The sequence below is a fragment of the Bactrocera latifrons genome, unplaced genomic scaffold (genome assembly GCF_001853355.1).
Source record: "Bactrocera latifrons isolate USDA-ARS-PBARC rearing strain unplaced genomic scaffold, ASM185335v1 scaffold_426, whole genome shotgun sequence".
Lineage (NCBI taxonomy): Eukaryota > Metazoa > Arthropoda > Insecta > Diptera > Tephritidae > Bactrocera > Bactrocera latifrons.
In genome coordinates this window covers 16,974-34,039 of record NW_017537075.1, presented here as the reverse complement: position 1 = coordinate 34,039, position 17,066 = coordinate 16,974, and the positions used below count along the sequence as shown (strand labels likewise).

The 17,066-nt window shown below is 35.9% G+C and overlaps 1 protein-coding gene across 7 annotated transcripts in view; it reads left to right on the top strand.

Annotated features, from left to right (window-relative positions):
- Positions 1-14,766, top strand: part of LOC108972796 (Krueppel homolog 1) — a 29,072-nt gene extending 14,306 nt beyond the window's left edge. For 6 of the 7 annotated variants that reach the window (XM_018939606.1, XM_018939602.1, XM_018939604.1 and 3 more), the window contains 3 exons: positions 10,353-11,020; positions 11,107-12,647; positions 13,830-14,766. In XM_018939606.1, the coding sequence (XP_018795151.1) occupies positions 10,367-11,020; positions 11,107-12,647; positions 13,830-14,199 (2,565 nt within the window). In that variant the 5' untranslated portion in view covers positions 10,353-10,366 and the 3' untranslated portion in view covers positions 14,200-14,766. Of the gene's footprint in view, positions 1-4,742; positions 5,453-10,352; positions 11,021-11,106; positions 12,648-13,829 lie in introns of those variants that run through there. The other variant, XM_018939601.1, reaches the window with a different exon arrangement.
- Positions 14,767-17,066: the final 2,300 nt, after the last annotated feature.

The following is a 17,066-nucleotide window of genomic DNA, read 5'->3' as shown; positions in this document are numbered from 1 at the left end:
TATCATGCGAGAGTATAAAATGTTCGGTGACACCCGAACTTAGCCTTCCTTACTTGTTTAGATGGAAAACTTAAATAAAACTTCAGCTAAGTTTAGCTCAAGTTCAGAATCCCAAAAAAAGAGTTTGTTTGATGTGAATTTGAAACGCTTTAACTTCAATTTAATGGAAATACGAACGTAGCGGTATATGATCGCAAGCGTCACGTGTGCATTCAATAAAGTGTGAATAGACTATGGCCACAAGCAGAAACTAAAGTAAATAATGTAAATTAGACAAGAAGCTTTCAGGGTTTTATATTGAAGTACATATGAACATGAATTTACATTTAGTGTGTGTGCACCGTACTCAAGTCCAAAAATAGGAAAAGAGCTTCCAAATTCATAAGTACGTTTTTCTTAATTTTTACATGCGCATCTACATATACATACATATACATATGTATGTATGTGTGCATGTACATATGCATGTATCTATGTAAGTATATGGATCCGTGCACGAATTACACAAGTGTTCATTGACCTCTTGCTGAAGAACAAAGTTGAACGCGATGATAATAATGACTAGCTSTATCTCCATACATAAATACATATACATACATACATCCATACACGTCCAAAAGTCTGCSAGTCAACATACCCATTGTTAGAGGGTGACGCCACATAGCCAATGCGTACTTAAATATAACAGTGTATATTTAAGCACTTAAAAGCTACATATGTATGCGTATATGCACGTGTATATGTGTTTGTTTGTATGCATTTCAAACGGTAAACTTAAGCGTTCCTAACCATTTCTATCTTTGGCCCAATAATGTATCACTTTCGTTGCAACCAGTTTGTCGAAGTCACTAACATTACCCTGACAGTTTGTCGGCTAATCCATTACTCGTATTACCGAAATTAGGAACAAAAGTCAACGAAAATATCATCACCTGTTATTACTTACACTATTCACATTCGTGCATATGTACTACATTAAAATGCAAAAGCGTTAAAGCTCAGAATGGTTGATAATATGAAAATACATATTATACATTTCCATATGTATGTACATATATATGTATAAGTAGAAGCCGGTTTCAGTGCTATCCCAACAAAGTAACGGTAATGTAACGCTTTTACTCTTGGTGGACAGGTAGATCTTATATGCGGCAAATGAACACGATCACTGCACATCTATAAGACAACAATAATTTTAACACACATTCAAATATGTACATATGTATGTATATGCATGCAAGAAAAAAACACTCGTGGTAACGGATTAATGAACTTGCCAAGCTCCAATTTGTGATCGRCAACAACTTCGTATCTCCATACGTGCCATATGTATGTACATATGTGTATATTGTATATACATACATTAGATTGATTCAAAAAAAATATATTAATTTTTTTTTTCATTTGGTACTCTGAAAAATAGGTTCCTAGACACCTCTAAGGAAGCGACGAATATCTCGTAAACGCTTAACTTAATCGAAAAATCATATGAGACCATTTTTATAGAGTAGTAAATTTGCTACAAAACTATGAGTTTCATCATGCGTAATGATTTTTTTTCATTGAGTTATAAAATTCATAAGAAATAAAAAATTTTCCCAAAAATAATCTTACTTAATAATCTAACTTCAACCCTTAATATCTTTTAAACGATTGGGTTTACTTTTTTGTAGAGCATTCAGTTTCCTAAAAAATCTAAGAAAAAATATTTTTTGAAGTGGTTGGAAGCGAGATATAAACTTTTCTATCAGATAATAAGAAAAAATATAAAACTGTAAGTAGGAGGACCTTCCCGTTACAATTAAAAACTCACTCTTGGAGAGGCTTCATTAGAGGTGTCTAAGTGTTTTTTTTTTTTTTTTTGAATTACCCTAATATACACACATATATAATTAAGTATGTACATTAGTCAGTATACATATACATACATACGTATGTATGTATGCTTACGATAAATGTATGTGTATATTCGTAACAAAAATATAATAAGAAGTACGAATACCTACCGACCATCAAACTTTGTCCCCCAATCACGATTTCATGAACACACAATGTTTCCGTTTTCTTCGCTTTAGCTCTGCCTTTTTAATTTGTTTTTCGTACGCGGCAATGTTAATGAACTTTTGTGCTACTTCTTTATTATTAAACAAAGCTACAGAAATATACTACATAGCTACCGAAAAATAATGTTGTATGTACATATGTATGATGTAGTACATACATATGTATGTATGAACATACATGCGTGTGGAAAAATTAAGAAAAAAGAGCGAGCAATATTGACAGTTGAACATAATCATGTACAAATATAGTATCTTTGCATAGGGCTTATTGAGCTTTTTATAAATCTATGAATGTAGAACATACCATATAGTACAAGGGAGGATGTGTGCGCATATCCACATACATATGTATGTAAATTTAAGCGTGATTAATCTTAAAACGTTTTAAATKTGGTTTATTTACATAAGCACAGGCAAATGGATATTTTAAATGCGCCCAGTACTATGGTATTCTCAGAACTCTCCAAAATGACATTATCCAATCGAAAATTTAAATAGTTTACCAAATTTGTGAATCAAGGCATACACCACGAAACATAAATTCACCTACCTTATTAWATTCTTTGTTATTGTAGATTTGTAGCAAAAATACGCAGTCCTAATCTACTTGCATCGGACACAACYCAGTAAGAACCATACAACAATTTTATACTCGTATGTACGATATAAAATTGGATTTAAGGTAACGACTTATTTCCCCCTTTTTGGGATCAAACTAAAATATGCTCAAATAAATGATACATTCAACTTCATTAAGTTTCCAWTTCTTATGAAATATTCCGTATATGGGGTTGGAAAGATTGTGGTCAGATTTCGATAATTTAAGCTTAGACGCGCAACAAGTCAACGTGTTTATTTGTATCAAGTTTTGTCTGGATATCTTCCTTGCAATTTGATTACCAATTTMAGTCCGAAGCATAGGAACGGTACAAACGGCTCACCCAGCCTTTACTTGTATATTTAGGCCCATCTATTCGAAGGCTAATTTTAAAATAAAAACTATACATTCAAAAACTTTCAGTCTTTCATACCATTGTGAGCTTTACAAAAAAAACTCTCAATTTATCTCAAGGCTAATTGGCAAAAAGGTTTCTTATTATCAGAAATATATTCATAAATAAATCAATTATTATTTTTTTTTATTTAAGAATTGGACAGATTTGCTAATGCTATAGAAAAAATACTTTAACGACAAAGCAAAGAAAGCAATGAYTATGTCAAAATAAACGCTTTGCTTCTCTTTGTCAACTACTGCTTGGTAAAGCGTAAAAAGATGAGAGTTAGCCAACATTTTGCTTCACCTCGCTGCGCTTCGCTTCGATGTGAACATACTCATACAAAACATACAATCGAACTTTTCTGTCAAAGCAAAWGTCTTACACAAAGCGAAGCAGCTAATATAAGTATACTTTTATATTAGTATTTACATTTTGTGTCTAATACTCGGATTATTATGGTGGCGGATGTGATTCCCCCTAAATGCGCCAAAAAACAACGCTAATCAAACATTACAACTCTGTAAATAAAAAAGTACGTCGTGTCATTCATTTGCTTACGAATTTGAAATGCCAGTCTCAATTGAGAAAGCTTTGTGTTTGAGCGTTTTCTACTAAAATTACCTCACGCACAAAAATAGTCTGTAAGAATGTCACTCACGCGCCATGTTATGCTATGCCTTCCATTACCACATATAAAGTGTAAGCATCACATAGAACTGAGTGTATCAGACATGTAGACTTACTATACAAGCGTTCATTGGAAAAAGAAAACTTTCTAAGTTGTTGGGTTTTTCTCCTCAGCTTATGATTCGGGGGAAATTCTTCTTGTACATTGCGTTTTGGTAAGTCCCGTTGTTTCTATTGCGTATTATGTGCACCCATACCTATGCATTTAAATATTTGACGTATGTGTTTGTATTAATGTATTCTGTAGACGGTGGTGGTGGAAGTTCTTGCTTGGTGAGGCATGGTGGTAGAAAGCATAATTTTCGGCTGCTCACCCACCAGTCTGCGGCGCACTATCTAACGTTGAACTTGGCATTCGCAGCAAGCGAAACGACCATGTGGAAAGCTATAGCGAATACTCTGAAATAAGAAAAGAAACACAAAGAAAAAACAAGAATCGTGACTGAAGCAATGATTCTTCTTAATCGGATGTTATGTGGATAAATTTTAATAAAATGTTTTAAAAATGGCCGATGTAAAGAATCGTAAATCTAATATACACATGAAATATATATTAAAAGCGCTTAAAAGAATGCAAAAAAATACGCAGAATGACAGTTTTTGCAGCTATTCTAAAAGTGACTTTAAAGATTTAAAAAAAGTTTTGAAAATATTCAAGAAACAAGCGTTGAAAACAACCAGCGGAAAGAGAATAAAGTTGGTGGTTTAAAGTTTTCAATAATGAAAATAAATAAAAGAGAATAGGATGGTATAAAACAAAAATAATAATAAAATGAATTAGTTTAAATAGTAAAATATATAATAAAAATGGATAGGATAGCATTAAAATTAAGAGAATTTGCAATATACAAAACTTCAAGCATAAAATAAAGCCAAATATAAAAAATGGTAAAAACTACATTGCCACAAAATAGTGTGTGAAAATGCCAATAAAAAATCAATCTTACGAGCTTAGAAAAATATAAATTAACTAAGCGAAAACCTATAAAAATGATGTAAAACAAAAATATTTAAAAAGAAATGGTGCAAATAAAAATATGAATAAGCGAAATGGGGAAAGTGGCAAAGCAATGCACCGTTAAATTCGTTACCACAAAGTACAGTAAGAATACATGTAATGTATGTATGTAATGCACAGGCGATCTAATAGAAAATCAGCACGTTTGTAAACTATGGAGATACGTAATTTTAAACCCCAATTCCTACTCCAACCAACTACCTTGATACTGTTCTAAGACTGAAACGGAAAATATGAATGACTGATGCATGAAATAATTCGTGAAACCAATGACTGATCTGAAGACTGCAATTGCTAGCGAGGCGAATAAACATTTATAACGATTATTTAGATAAGAAAGCATCAGTTTCCAACACCATTCATTGGTATAGAGAAATTATTCATATGTACCATACATCCATACATACACATAGATTGTTCCTAGATCAAACAGATCATCGAACTACGCGTTAATCACATAATGGCACAACGCAACGACAACAATGGCAAAGRCGCCAACAACGGCAACAATTGGCGTTCAAAGCAAAATTGGATTAAAGATGTGCTCTCCAAGTCGGGCACAGAGTTAATGGAGATAACGACAACGCCAATGAAGAAAACGCCAAATGCCAGTCAAAAGATCATGAGCAGACGAGTAAGGAATAAAAAGAACACTGGAGATTCCTCAGTCGACGTTGCTAAAAAAGGTGCGTTTCCCAATATACATTTTTACGAACAGCATAAATCATATGTATGTACATACAAATCTGCATGTACATATGTGTGTAAATTGTTTTCGTTTTCCTTCCGTCAAAGTTGTTAAAAGCTCCAACACTTTTTACCGGTATACGCGAGCTAAAACACTCTCTGACGCACACATTTATTTGCGCCTGTATTAAGTTGAAGAGAAAAAATTTAAAACCATATACATATGTACATACAATATGTACATGTGTTTATATATTTACATATGTGTGCATTGGAAAAGCTCTATTTATTTATTAACAAAACTGAGCTTTTGCCAGGAACAACCGGTAATCGGAAAACCCCCACAACGCCTGATGGCAAAAGCATCACTGGTTGTGCGGGGTTGTTTCGCTAAGTCATTACACACATACATACATACATACATACATGTATGTATGTATGTATGTACATACGTGCACTCCTAAACATATTAACTATTAGAAATATGTATTTCATTTGAGCCCAAATAATAACGAATCGCTTTCTATTAATTGCCGTCGCCAAMGAAAGGAAGAAAAACAAATAATTTGAACGCCAAACTCAATAAAATATTAGGTTGTCAAAAAAGTCCTGCGATATTTTTGGGGTATTTTTATTGAATTTTCAATTGTTCATAAATTTTTTTTTGATGACTCATTCCCAGCTCTTGACCGATGCTACGGCTGCTATTACATATGCCGGTCTCTTTCGATCAATTCAGCGATTTTATCGCAATTTTCGACGACAGGCCTTCCAAAACGAAAACGTTGAAACCATCGTTGTGCGGTGGAAATGGAAAATGTATCGGGTCCATAAACTGCACAAATTTTATTGGCGGCTTGAAATGCATTTTGCCGTATTTTCTCTTTATTTTGCTCCATGTTTGCGACGCTATAACTCACGAACAACTTAAAAGAAACGACAATCAATCAAACATGTGTTAGCGCGTGAAATGAGCTTTCCAAAARGATATAGCAAGACCCGATGCGACGAATAAAACTAGAACTACGCGCTCTCAGCGCCAACTAGCAAAAATACCGCAAGACTTTTTTGACAAACTAATATATCGGCACCTGAAATGCAAAATAACGTAACAACATTTTCGTAAATTTACAGTGGCACGAATGAAGCACRAAATAAAATGGAACATGAGTGAAAAAAAATTTTAATATGTATGTTTAATATTATGTATGTAATTTGATGTAGTGAATCGTCATCATTAAGATACTCAATTTCGAATTTTTTGATCATTCGTTATTTTGCATTTCAGGTGACGACATGTACATACATTCTTATATCTATTTTACACTTGTAGGTGCAGATGTAGACATGACGGAGCTTTTCGAAAGTGAAAGTTACTCATGCCGCCGCGGCACTCGCCAGCAGGTTCTCAGAGGGTGATTTTGTGTCCTCACAGCGCATAAGGGTGGCTTTTCCGATTGCTTCAATCGGCACATTTTCCAACCTCACCATCGTAGATTGTCGTCGTACACACGCAAGCCTACAAACATACATATATTCATATGTATGTAGGTTATTGAATTTGCACTTTGTTTTTGGTTTATTTTGCTTTGGCGTTGAGGGCCATGGTTTCATTTGGATATTGTTGATGGTGGCAGTGCTGTTGTGGCATAGTGTATGCATTAACGATGGCAGGGTGGGTATGAAAGCAAAAGTGCTCTATGTGAATGTGTTTCAGATGCATAGCTGTAGTTCGAATTTATGATGCGTTGAGATATGTATGTATGTGTGTACATTTATGTGAGTGAACCGAAGTTAGTGCTTATCGTGTTCCCTGAATTGCGCATGACTTTAGTTCTCAAAAAGTATATGGCGCTGCTGTAATCCAAATAACAAGTCAATTGGAAGTCCTCGGCCTACCACAGTAAAACCCTTTTTTTGTTTCTTTTACTTTTGATACTATTTTTGTATTACGATTTATCCTTTGCTTCAAATTAGGCCTCAGTTCGTGCGATCACWTCTTCATTCGACTAAAATTTTCTTCAAAGCGGGCATTCTTTTTAGATCTGAGAACAGGAAATAGTCCGCAATTCCGTCTTTCAAACGGTCCAATTTGTGGACTCTTTTGTTGTTTTCGTTAGTCCAAAGTTTTTGCTTTAACAAAAACAATACTTTTTCACCAATATTTTATCAATACGCGATATTCCTTTTTGTCCATTTTTTCACAATAATATAAGTAGCTTCACTCAAAAGATATACATAATTCACAATCTAATGATCCGACAGCTATAAAATTAATACCCGCGAATTGTAAAGGTTATGGCTAACTAAAATCATATTTATGTATGTTCGAAATCAAGCGCTTACATGGAAAACTGTTTCATTTGACGAGATATCTCCTCGAAATTTTGCATGGATTATTGTCTAAGACAATAACACAATCTAAGAGAAAAGTGTTTTGTTTGGCTCAATATAGCATATATGTAGCTGCAAGGTACTTTCACCATATTTGGCATACACTATTATTCAATGCATCGCTACTATATCCAAAAAAATTTCAACTATAGCATAAAAAAATGTACTATATAAACTAACCGATCAAAGGAAAGATAAAGATCTTTCTTAGAAGAAGTAAAGAAAGTATAAGTACGGGTGCAATTTCGTTGCTAAAAAGACATTATAACATGTTCCCATTTCACAATCGAAAGATGTTACTTTAAAGCTCTATGATAACTCTAACAATTCTATAAAAACTATTTTTTTTCTACCGCAACTTTTCCTACTATTGTAGGTAGTAAGCGGAATGTTCTGGAAATGGTGTTTCATTGCTATAAAAACACTCATATCGATCAATGCGAATTGGAATTATGAATTAATTTTATTAAATTGTGCTACCTAATCGAAAAATGCTGCGCAAAAGCATGCTTAACGRTATAAGAGAAAGGAGCTATAGWTGCTTTTAATGGTGGGGGTTTGACCAATTGCGCCAATGCTCGAAATTTGGGAAGGTCTAAACTTCTTCTACCGATTCCGCCAATTGGAAATGCCAAKCGAAGCCAGGTCTTTGCAATTGGTCTTTTAAAYGGAGTGGAGGTTTTCCTCTTCKTCTGCTTCACCCGGCGGCTACTGCGTCGTATACTTTCAGAGATGGAGTGTTTTCGTCCATTCGGACAACATCACSTAGCCAGCGCAGCCGCTGYCTTTAGGTTCCCTGAGCTATGTCAATGTCGTCATATATCTCATACAGCTCATCGTTCCATTGAATGCGATATTCGGCGTGGGCAAGAGTTAGGCTGCGTTGGATWTCCAGGCTGACATTGTTGGTGGTGCTTACACTGGTTCTCAAATACACTAAACTATCTACAACTTCAAAGTTATGACTGTCAACAGTGACAGGAGATATTTCGTCTGCAATCGTTCACTGCCAGACCCATCTGCTTTGCTTCCTTGTCTAGCCTGGAGAAAGCAGAACAAACGGTGCGGGTGTTGAGGCCGTTGATATCAATATCATCGGCATACGACAGCAGCTGTACATTCTTATAGAAGATTGTACCTGCTCGATTAAGTTCTGAAGCTCGAATTATTTTTTCCAAGAGCAGATTGTAGAAGTCGCACAAAAGGTTTTTCCCGATCCTGAAGGGGCTTTGGTATTGTAACCTTWTATGCAATGCTGAGGAGGTTTCTCCCAYTTTTTGTAGATTGCGCAAAGCACACTTAAACTCCAGTCATCGGGTATGCTTTCGTTCGACCATATTTTACAAAGAAGCTGATGCATGCTCCTTACCAGTTCTTCGCCACCGTGTTTGAATAGCTCGGCCGGCAATTCATCGTTCCCCGTCGCTTTGTTGTTCTTCAGGCGGGTAATTGCTATTGGAACTTCTTCCTGGTCGAGCAATGGAACATCTGGTCCATCGCCATCGATTGGGGAATCAGGTTCTCCTTCTCCTGGCAATATGCCTTCACTGTCATTCAGCAGGCTGGATAAGCGTTGCCTCCATAATTTAAATGTGCTCTGAGCATCGATTRTCAGATAACCTCTGGGGGTTCTACAAGAGCATGCTTCGATCTAGAAACCTTTTGTTAGAATTTTCGAGCAATTATCCTGGCGACCAGCTTGTCAAGCTCTTCATAATCACACATTTCGGCCTCTCTCTTTTGCTGTCTGCAAATGCGTATCGCTTCCCTCTTCAACCTTCGGTATCTATTCCATCACGCACGTGTTGTGGTCGATCGAGACGTGGTGAGGTAGGCTGCGACACGGCATACCTCATCGTACCAGCTGTTCTTTAGCTTTTTCCGAAAACCCATGATTTCGTTTGCTATTGTACGAAAATAGCTTGAAATGCCGTCCCACAGTTCCCTTATACCGAGTTGTTGATGAATTCTYTCAGRRAGCAGGAATGCAAGTCGARTAGAAAAACGTTCGGCTGTCTGTTGTATTTGCAGCTTCTCAACGTCGAACAGTCCTTGTGTTTATTGAAGTGCGTTTTATGCTGCACAGAGGGAGAAGCGGATCTTATCTGCAACAAGATAGTAGCTCAATTCGATGTTAGGATCTCGGAGCGTGCGCACATCTAAAACACTGGAGACGTCTTCCTTCTATCATAACATGATCGATCTGGTGGTTTTTCAATCCGAAGACAGCTAGGTAGCTTGATGAATTTTTCTATGCTGGAATCTGTATTACAGATAACCATATTTCGGGCCTTGGCGAAGTCGATCAGCCCCAAATCTTTTAGGTATGTTTCCTCGTGGAGACTAAATTTACCGACTGTTGGGACAAAGATACCTTCAGACATCGTTTTCCTTTTGATTTATTCAGTCAACACAGTTTCACTCTACAAATGTAAATGCTAATATTCAAAATTATYCTTTAATTATATCTGACATCTACTTATTTCGTTTGCTCTTCTCTTGCAGAGACACCAAATAAAATGGTATATCACCAATCTTCACCACTGGTTATTAAGACAGAGAAGCTTAATCAAGCTCAATTCTGCACCACTCTACAGACAAGAACAGAATTAAGTTCTGTTACAACATCAAGAATCTTAGAAGCACATCAACTGCAACACGGCGCTCCAGTTCTATATAGCAACAACAGCAATGTTACAACAATGCAGCAGCAACAGCAGTTAGCGTCAACATCATTACCTCATACAAGTATTATATCCATCAATGAGCCACAAATGACTGCAGCGAATATAAGTTTACCTGACAATATCAAAGCAGAACCGAATATCGGCATATATGGAACTGCYGTACCTGGCAGAACCACAAATGCCCCCGCTACGACGTTGCAAGTAAATGGCAGCGGCAACGTAAACCGCAAACACACTGTAAATAAGCCAAAATTTAAATGCGAACAATGTGGAATGACCTTCGGTAGTAAGTCGGCACACACCTCACACACCAAATCTCATGCGAAAAGCAAGGATTTAGTTGGTGTTTCCACGGCAGAGTCTACCAGACGGGCAGAAATCAGCGAAACTATTACACCAGCGGGTATACCAAAGATGCCAAATATGACAGGTGATCCATATCAATGTAATGTTTGTCAAAAAACATTTGCGGTGCCCGCCAGGCTGGTAAGTTCACTTCAATAAAAACTTCGAATTTTATTTCTGCTAACATACGAATATATGTACGTGTATGCCTTTCTACAAAACTTTAGATCCGCCATTATCGGACGCATACCGGCGAACGGCCCTTCGAATGTGAGTTTTGCCATAAACTATTCAGTGTGAAGGAGAATCTACAAGTTCATCGACGTATACACACCAAAGAACGGCCGTATAAGTGTGATGTCTGCGACCGAGCTTTCGAACACTCGGGTAAATTGCATCGCCACATGCGCATCCACACCGGCGAACGGCCGCATAAATGCTCTGTCTGCGAGAAAACATTTATACAATCTGGGCAATTAGTTATACATATGCGTACACATACTGGCGAAAAACCCTACAAATGTCCCGTTGAGGGTTGCGGTAAGGGCTTTACCTGCTCCAAACAACTGAAAGTGCATTCACGTACTCACACCGGTGAAAAACCTTATCATTGCGATATATGTTACCGCGATTTTGGCTACAATCATGTACTCAAACTACATCGCGTACAGCACTATGGATCCAAATGCTATAAATGTACAATTTGCGATAGGACTTTTGGGAGCAAAAAAGAAATGGAAGCGCATATTAAGGGTCATGCCAAAGAGTTACCAGATAACGAGGATGGAGTTGAAGCTGGTGCAGTTATTGCCGACAACACCAGCAACTCARCATCTAGCAGTTCGAGTGGCGAAGTATCATCAACACCGGCTTCACCTTTATCAGCTACTCCGTCCGATGTGGCGTCTGTTAAACCGCGCAAAACAAAGCGTAGTCGCGTTCAATCTATAAAAAAATCTACTTCTAATACGCCTAACAAGCCATCGCCAMGATTCACATCATCGCCAAGCTTATCGCTTGCATCTACATCTCGTCTTTCAGATGGTATGCCCGAATCCATGCCCACATCGCCACAAACACCACAAACACTGGAAGTCGACTATCAGAGCCGCGATAGTGGAGTAGATAGTGCCAGCAATAATCGTCAATTATCCATCTCTTTAGCCGCTATTAATTCGACTAACAACAATGCACAACATASCTTTACTTATATAATTGAAGATCTACCAACAGATCTAAGTAAACAACCTGCACAACCAGAATTACAACAAACAACAACTACGAAATTGTATCCAACACAAAATTCATTAAACTRTCATCAGCAAACAGTTCCACCAAACTACATTTATCACCATTTACAGCAACAGAGCATAGATTTCGATCAGTCTGAACTCGAACCACCGACTATCAATCCAGCTTTACTGGAAGCTGCCTCTATTGTGAGGCGGCGTGATATGTTAGATTCTCCACGTGAAGAGGAAGTTACYTTTGGGGGAATATTGTTTAAGCAGACACGACACACGGAAAACCAAAACCAATTTCAACCACAACATAGAAGCCATGATCATAAATATCAGGAGCAAATGAATGAACCCGTTTACGATATTGAGCGCTCTAACTTAATAGCATCACATCAACTTTCTATTAGTCATGATTTATCGCAATACGATGACACACGAGAGGCCAACGARTTGATTGAGCATTACAAACGAGGAGAGCTTGCGCGGCATGGTCTGCACAAGGGATACGCACCAGTGCCTAAGTATGAGTAAGTACAACCAACAGCAGTGAACAATTTCTCATTAACATTCTTTGCACTCTTTCAACATTTTGCTACAGCGTATAACAGTGTGTATACATCACCTAAAACTATTTGTAATAGATATGGGCTTATGTATGTACATACATATATACATATGTATAAAATATCAGAATGACGAGATGATGGATTCTGGTGGGTGTCGGCCCGTCCTTGCAAGCTGTAGCTTGAGTAAAAATTAAGATAGCTTGATGAAACTTCGTACAAATGTTTCTTGGAATCATAAGAATCCATTGCCACCTATATCCAATATAAATATTTTCGAGCTTTCGGGTCACTTTAAATTGCATATATCGGCCAAAATTTTTATTATCTCAATATATCTTCTAAAATAAATATAATTKKGTGAAAACTTGACCTCGCCCCCATATAAATATTTCCAGGATTTTTGGATATCCGACAGACTTTGCTTCATGTGATTAGTGATTGTATGTGAGGTGATGAGATAAAATTGGATCGATACTAACAAATCTTAWATATGTCGGCCAGTGTATGAWTTATATAGTGTATATGTACATATATATAAAATATATAAAATAACTTAGATTCCAATTTTCTGGTTGACGTTTTACACCTTAATGCATTTCTCTGCCTTTGGTCCTTGCAAGTTTCAAGAGTATATATAATAAAATGTCCGTTTGCACCCCAACTTAGCCCTTTCTTACTTGTTAATATAATATTAAGTATATGTCACTCCATAAGGTATTTTTTGTGCTTTGATCATTGCAAGTTGCAAGAGTTTAGAACGTTCAGTTACACCCGAACCGACTTGTTTGTTTTTTGTTTCGTAAGATCCTTTTCATATGGTGAATTATATGTATGTCTATTTTATAGATAACTATACTTTTTTTAACTCGCAGTAGCAGATACGATACCACCTAAGATAGCGCTAAGCCTATGGCATTAAGCTGTATCAAAAGCAATACATTTTTCGATTACTTACACATATGGCACACTAACTACAGAAAAGTCACAACTTGAAATATTTGCAAATGTTCAGGAGGCATAGGACTCAATTAACAAAAAAGTTTAGCTAACGGTGATTTTTTTCAGTTATCAGCCTTTTGTAGTTGGTGTGCGATATCTCTCTATTGCCAAAGTAAAAATAATTTTTTCGTTTTCTTTGGATAGGCCTTCGCTACTCAACAACGAGATTGTGCGTCAAGTGGAAGCTGCAATAGCGCCATTACGTTCCTCGACTGAATCGCCAGAACGTTCATCATCACCCGAGAGCGACTCCATGATGATGGCCGATCGTGATGTAATGACACTACCGTTGCGCAAGCGTAAACTTTACATGCACGAAGGATCACCAATCGAATCGTCAGCTATAAATGTGCCCACACATGAAATGGAAAAGACACTTGGCCATATTGGTGTAGCATCGGGCCGTGTTGAACCAAGCCATGTCACCATCGACGCGGTAGCCAATGCTAACCATGAAACCGGCGCAAAGGTGATGCGTATGAGTTCAGTTATACAATTTGCCAAAGCTTCATAACTTTAAATAATCGCAAGTGACTTCAAATGATTGCGCAATAAACTGTTTCATTTGAGAAAACAATTAAAGACTGTTAAGCAAATTTTATATTTACGTAATGTAGCGGAAATAAATAAATGGAATAAGCTGCGCTATACGATAATTGATCCGTACACATCGGATCTTCATAGACAAACAATTTTACGAGTATATGCATTAATACAATATATATAGTATGTATGTAGGTTTTAATACTTAGTTCGTAATATTTGTTAGCATTGATTTTGCCAAAAGTATTATTTTAGATACTGATATATTAGTTAATCATTTATAACATTGAACTGTGTGTGTGAATATGAATGCCTACATACAGACTTAAATGTATTTCAAAGTAATTTTTAACTAGAGATAAAACCTACAAATTCTTTATAAACAAAAACGAGCTCGCGATTGAACAGAAGTGGCATTATACTTGTAATTATTATCATAGTCAATAAATACTTAGTTTAATGTATGCTAAAAATTAATTAAAGGATAGTATACACATTCACACATATGCTTATAAGTAAAAATATAACTTTAACTTTTGAATACATATAGGTATTGATTTTTAAATTATTTTATGGCAATTGTGAATTTATTATTTTGTTTTAGCTAGCTTTTGTGTGAGAAACACAACTTGTTTTTTGGCAATGAGTAATTAATGGCAAAGGGCGTTCGGTTGCATACATTTGTACGAAATTACTAAGTACTACATATATTCCTTGGTTATGTTTACAACCCACTTAACTGCTCTACTCGCTTTGCTTGAGCTTTCTTTTTCTGCCAGTTGTTTGTTAGTTTTGTAACAAACTAAGTTTTGTAGCATCGGAGATGGCTATAAAGAAATATGCATGGGATTTTTTTAAAAGTAAATAAACTAAAAAATAACTTTATTTGCAAGCATACATATAAGATATTATATTTGTTTACCGACTTATAAATGAGTATACATCCCAATGAAGTAAGTTATGATACCAGAAGGCCATAACCTTAGTCGACATGCAAGACTAATAGTAAATTATATAATTCTAAATATGCATTAAACTCACATGGATGCAATATTTATTGAATGGAAGCAATTATGCATAGATTATGTTTTGTTATGTTAACAAGTTACGTTTTTAAACCAATAGGTGGTATTTTAGACAAAAATTTACTATCCATCAATTGATATCAATAATTGTCAAATCCACAAAATAATAAATATTGAAGACCATATTGGTTGGAAAATGGAAATTACATATCGTCACCTGAAATGCAAAATAACGTATCATTAAAAAATTGTAAATTGAGTGTCTTATTGATTACGCTTCACTACTTCAAATTATATACATATGTTCAAGATTTTCAGGTTCTGCACTCAGATATAAACCAATTTTAACCAATATTACAATTTTTTTTCACTCATATTCCATTTTATCTCGTGTTTCACTCATGCCACTTTAAATTTCCGAAAATGTTGTTACGTTATTTTGCATTTCAGGTGACGATATGTATGTATGCAATATAGCATACCCTATACTTATGAAAGTAGATTGGTTTAAGTCAAAATAATTATGAAATTAATAAATATGCGAACTTTCACGTTTTTACCATTTATATATACATGAAGTAATATAGCAAAAATAAGAAAATCCGATTCGCTCGGAAAATTATGCAAATGTGTTGCATATTATTACAACCATTCATACTTTTTAATGCAAGAAAGATATTAAAAACTTTTTTTAATACAAATAAAGATATTTCGCAAAGAAGTATTTGTAGGAAGGCTAAAAATTACAAATGTGTATCCATCAATAAAAAGTATCTGAACAAAAAAACTTTTTACAAGAGCTTTTCCAGCCACATAATCATCTACATACTTTCATACAAATRTTATATACAGATTGTATCAATAACCTATAAATAAATTAAAATAAAAAACTTGAAACATATTAATTATGACTTTCTTTCTTACGAATTTTTCGAGTTGAAATCCGGATGTCTCTCTGTTCGTCCGTCCGTCCGTGCAAGCTGTAACTTRAGTAAAAATTGAGATATCATGATGAAACTTGGTACACTTATTTCTTGGCTCCACTTGGCTCCATAAGAAGGTTAAATTCGAAGATGGGCGAAATTGGCCCACCGCCACGCCCACAAAATGGCGAAAACCGAAAACCTATAAAGTGTCATAACCAAGCCATAAATAAAGATATTAAAATGACATTTGGCACAAAGGATCGCATTAGGGAGGGGCATATTTGGACGTAATTTTTTTGGAATAGTGGGAATGGCCCCGCCGCTAAGTTTTTTATACATATCTCGGAAACTACTATAGCTATGTCAACCAAACTGTATAGAGTCGTTTCTTTTAGGCATTTCCATATACAGTTCAAAAATGGAAGAAATCGGATAATAACCGCGCCCACCTCCCATACAAAGGTTATGTTGAAAATCACTAAAAGTGCGTTAACCAACTAACAAAAAACGTCAGAAACRCTAAATTTTGCGGAAGAAATGTCAGAAGGAAGCTGCATCCAGGCTTTTTTTAAAATTGAAAATAGGCGTGGCGTCGCCCACTTATGGACCAAAAACCATATCTCAGGGTGTACTCGACCGATTTCAATAAAATTCGGTACATAATATTTTCTTAACACCCTGATGACATGTAGCAAATGAAATCGGTTCACAAACACGCCTGAAATGTCGATTATCACTTTATCATGCGAGAGTATAAAATGTTCGGTGACACCCGAGCTTAGCCCTTCCTTACTTGTTACTTTCTTCTTTTGTATTGTTGAAGTTTAGCGGTTTCAGCATCTCCAGCGAGAGGATTCTTCTTTTTTGATTAGCGCGAATAATGGTTT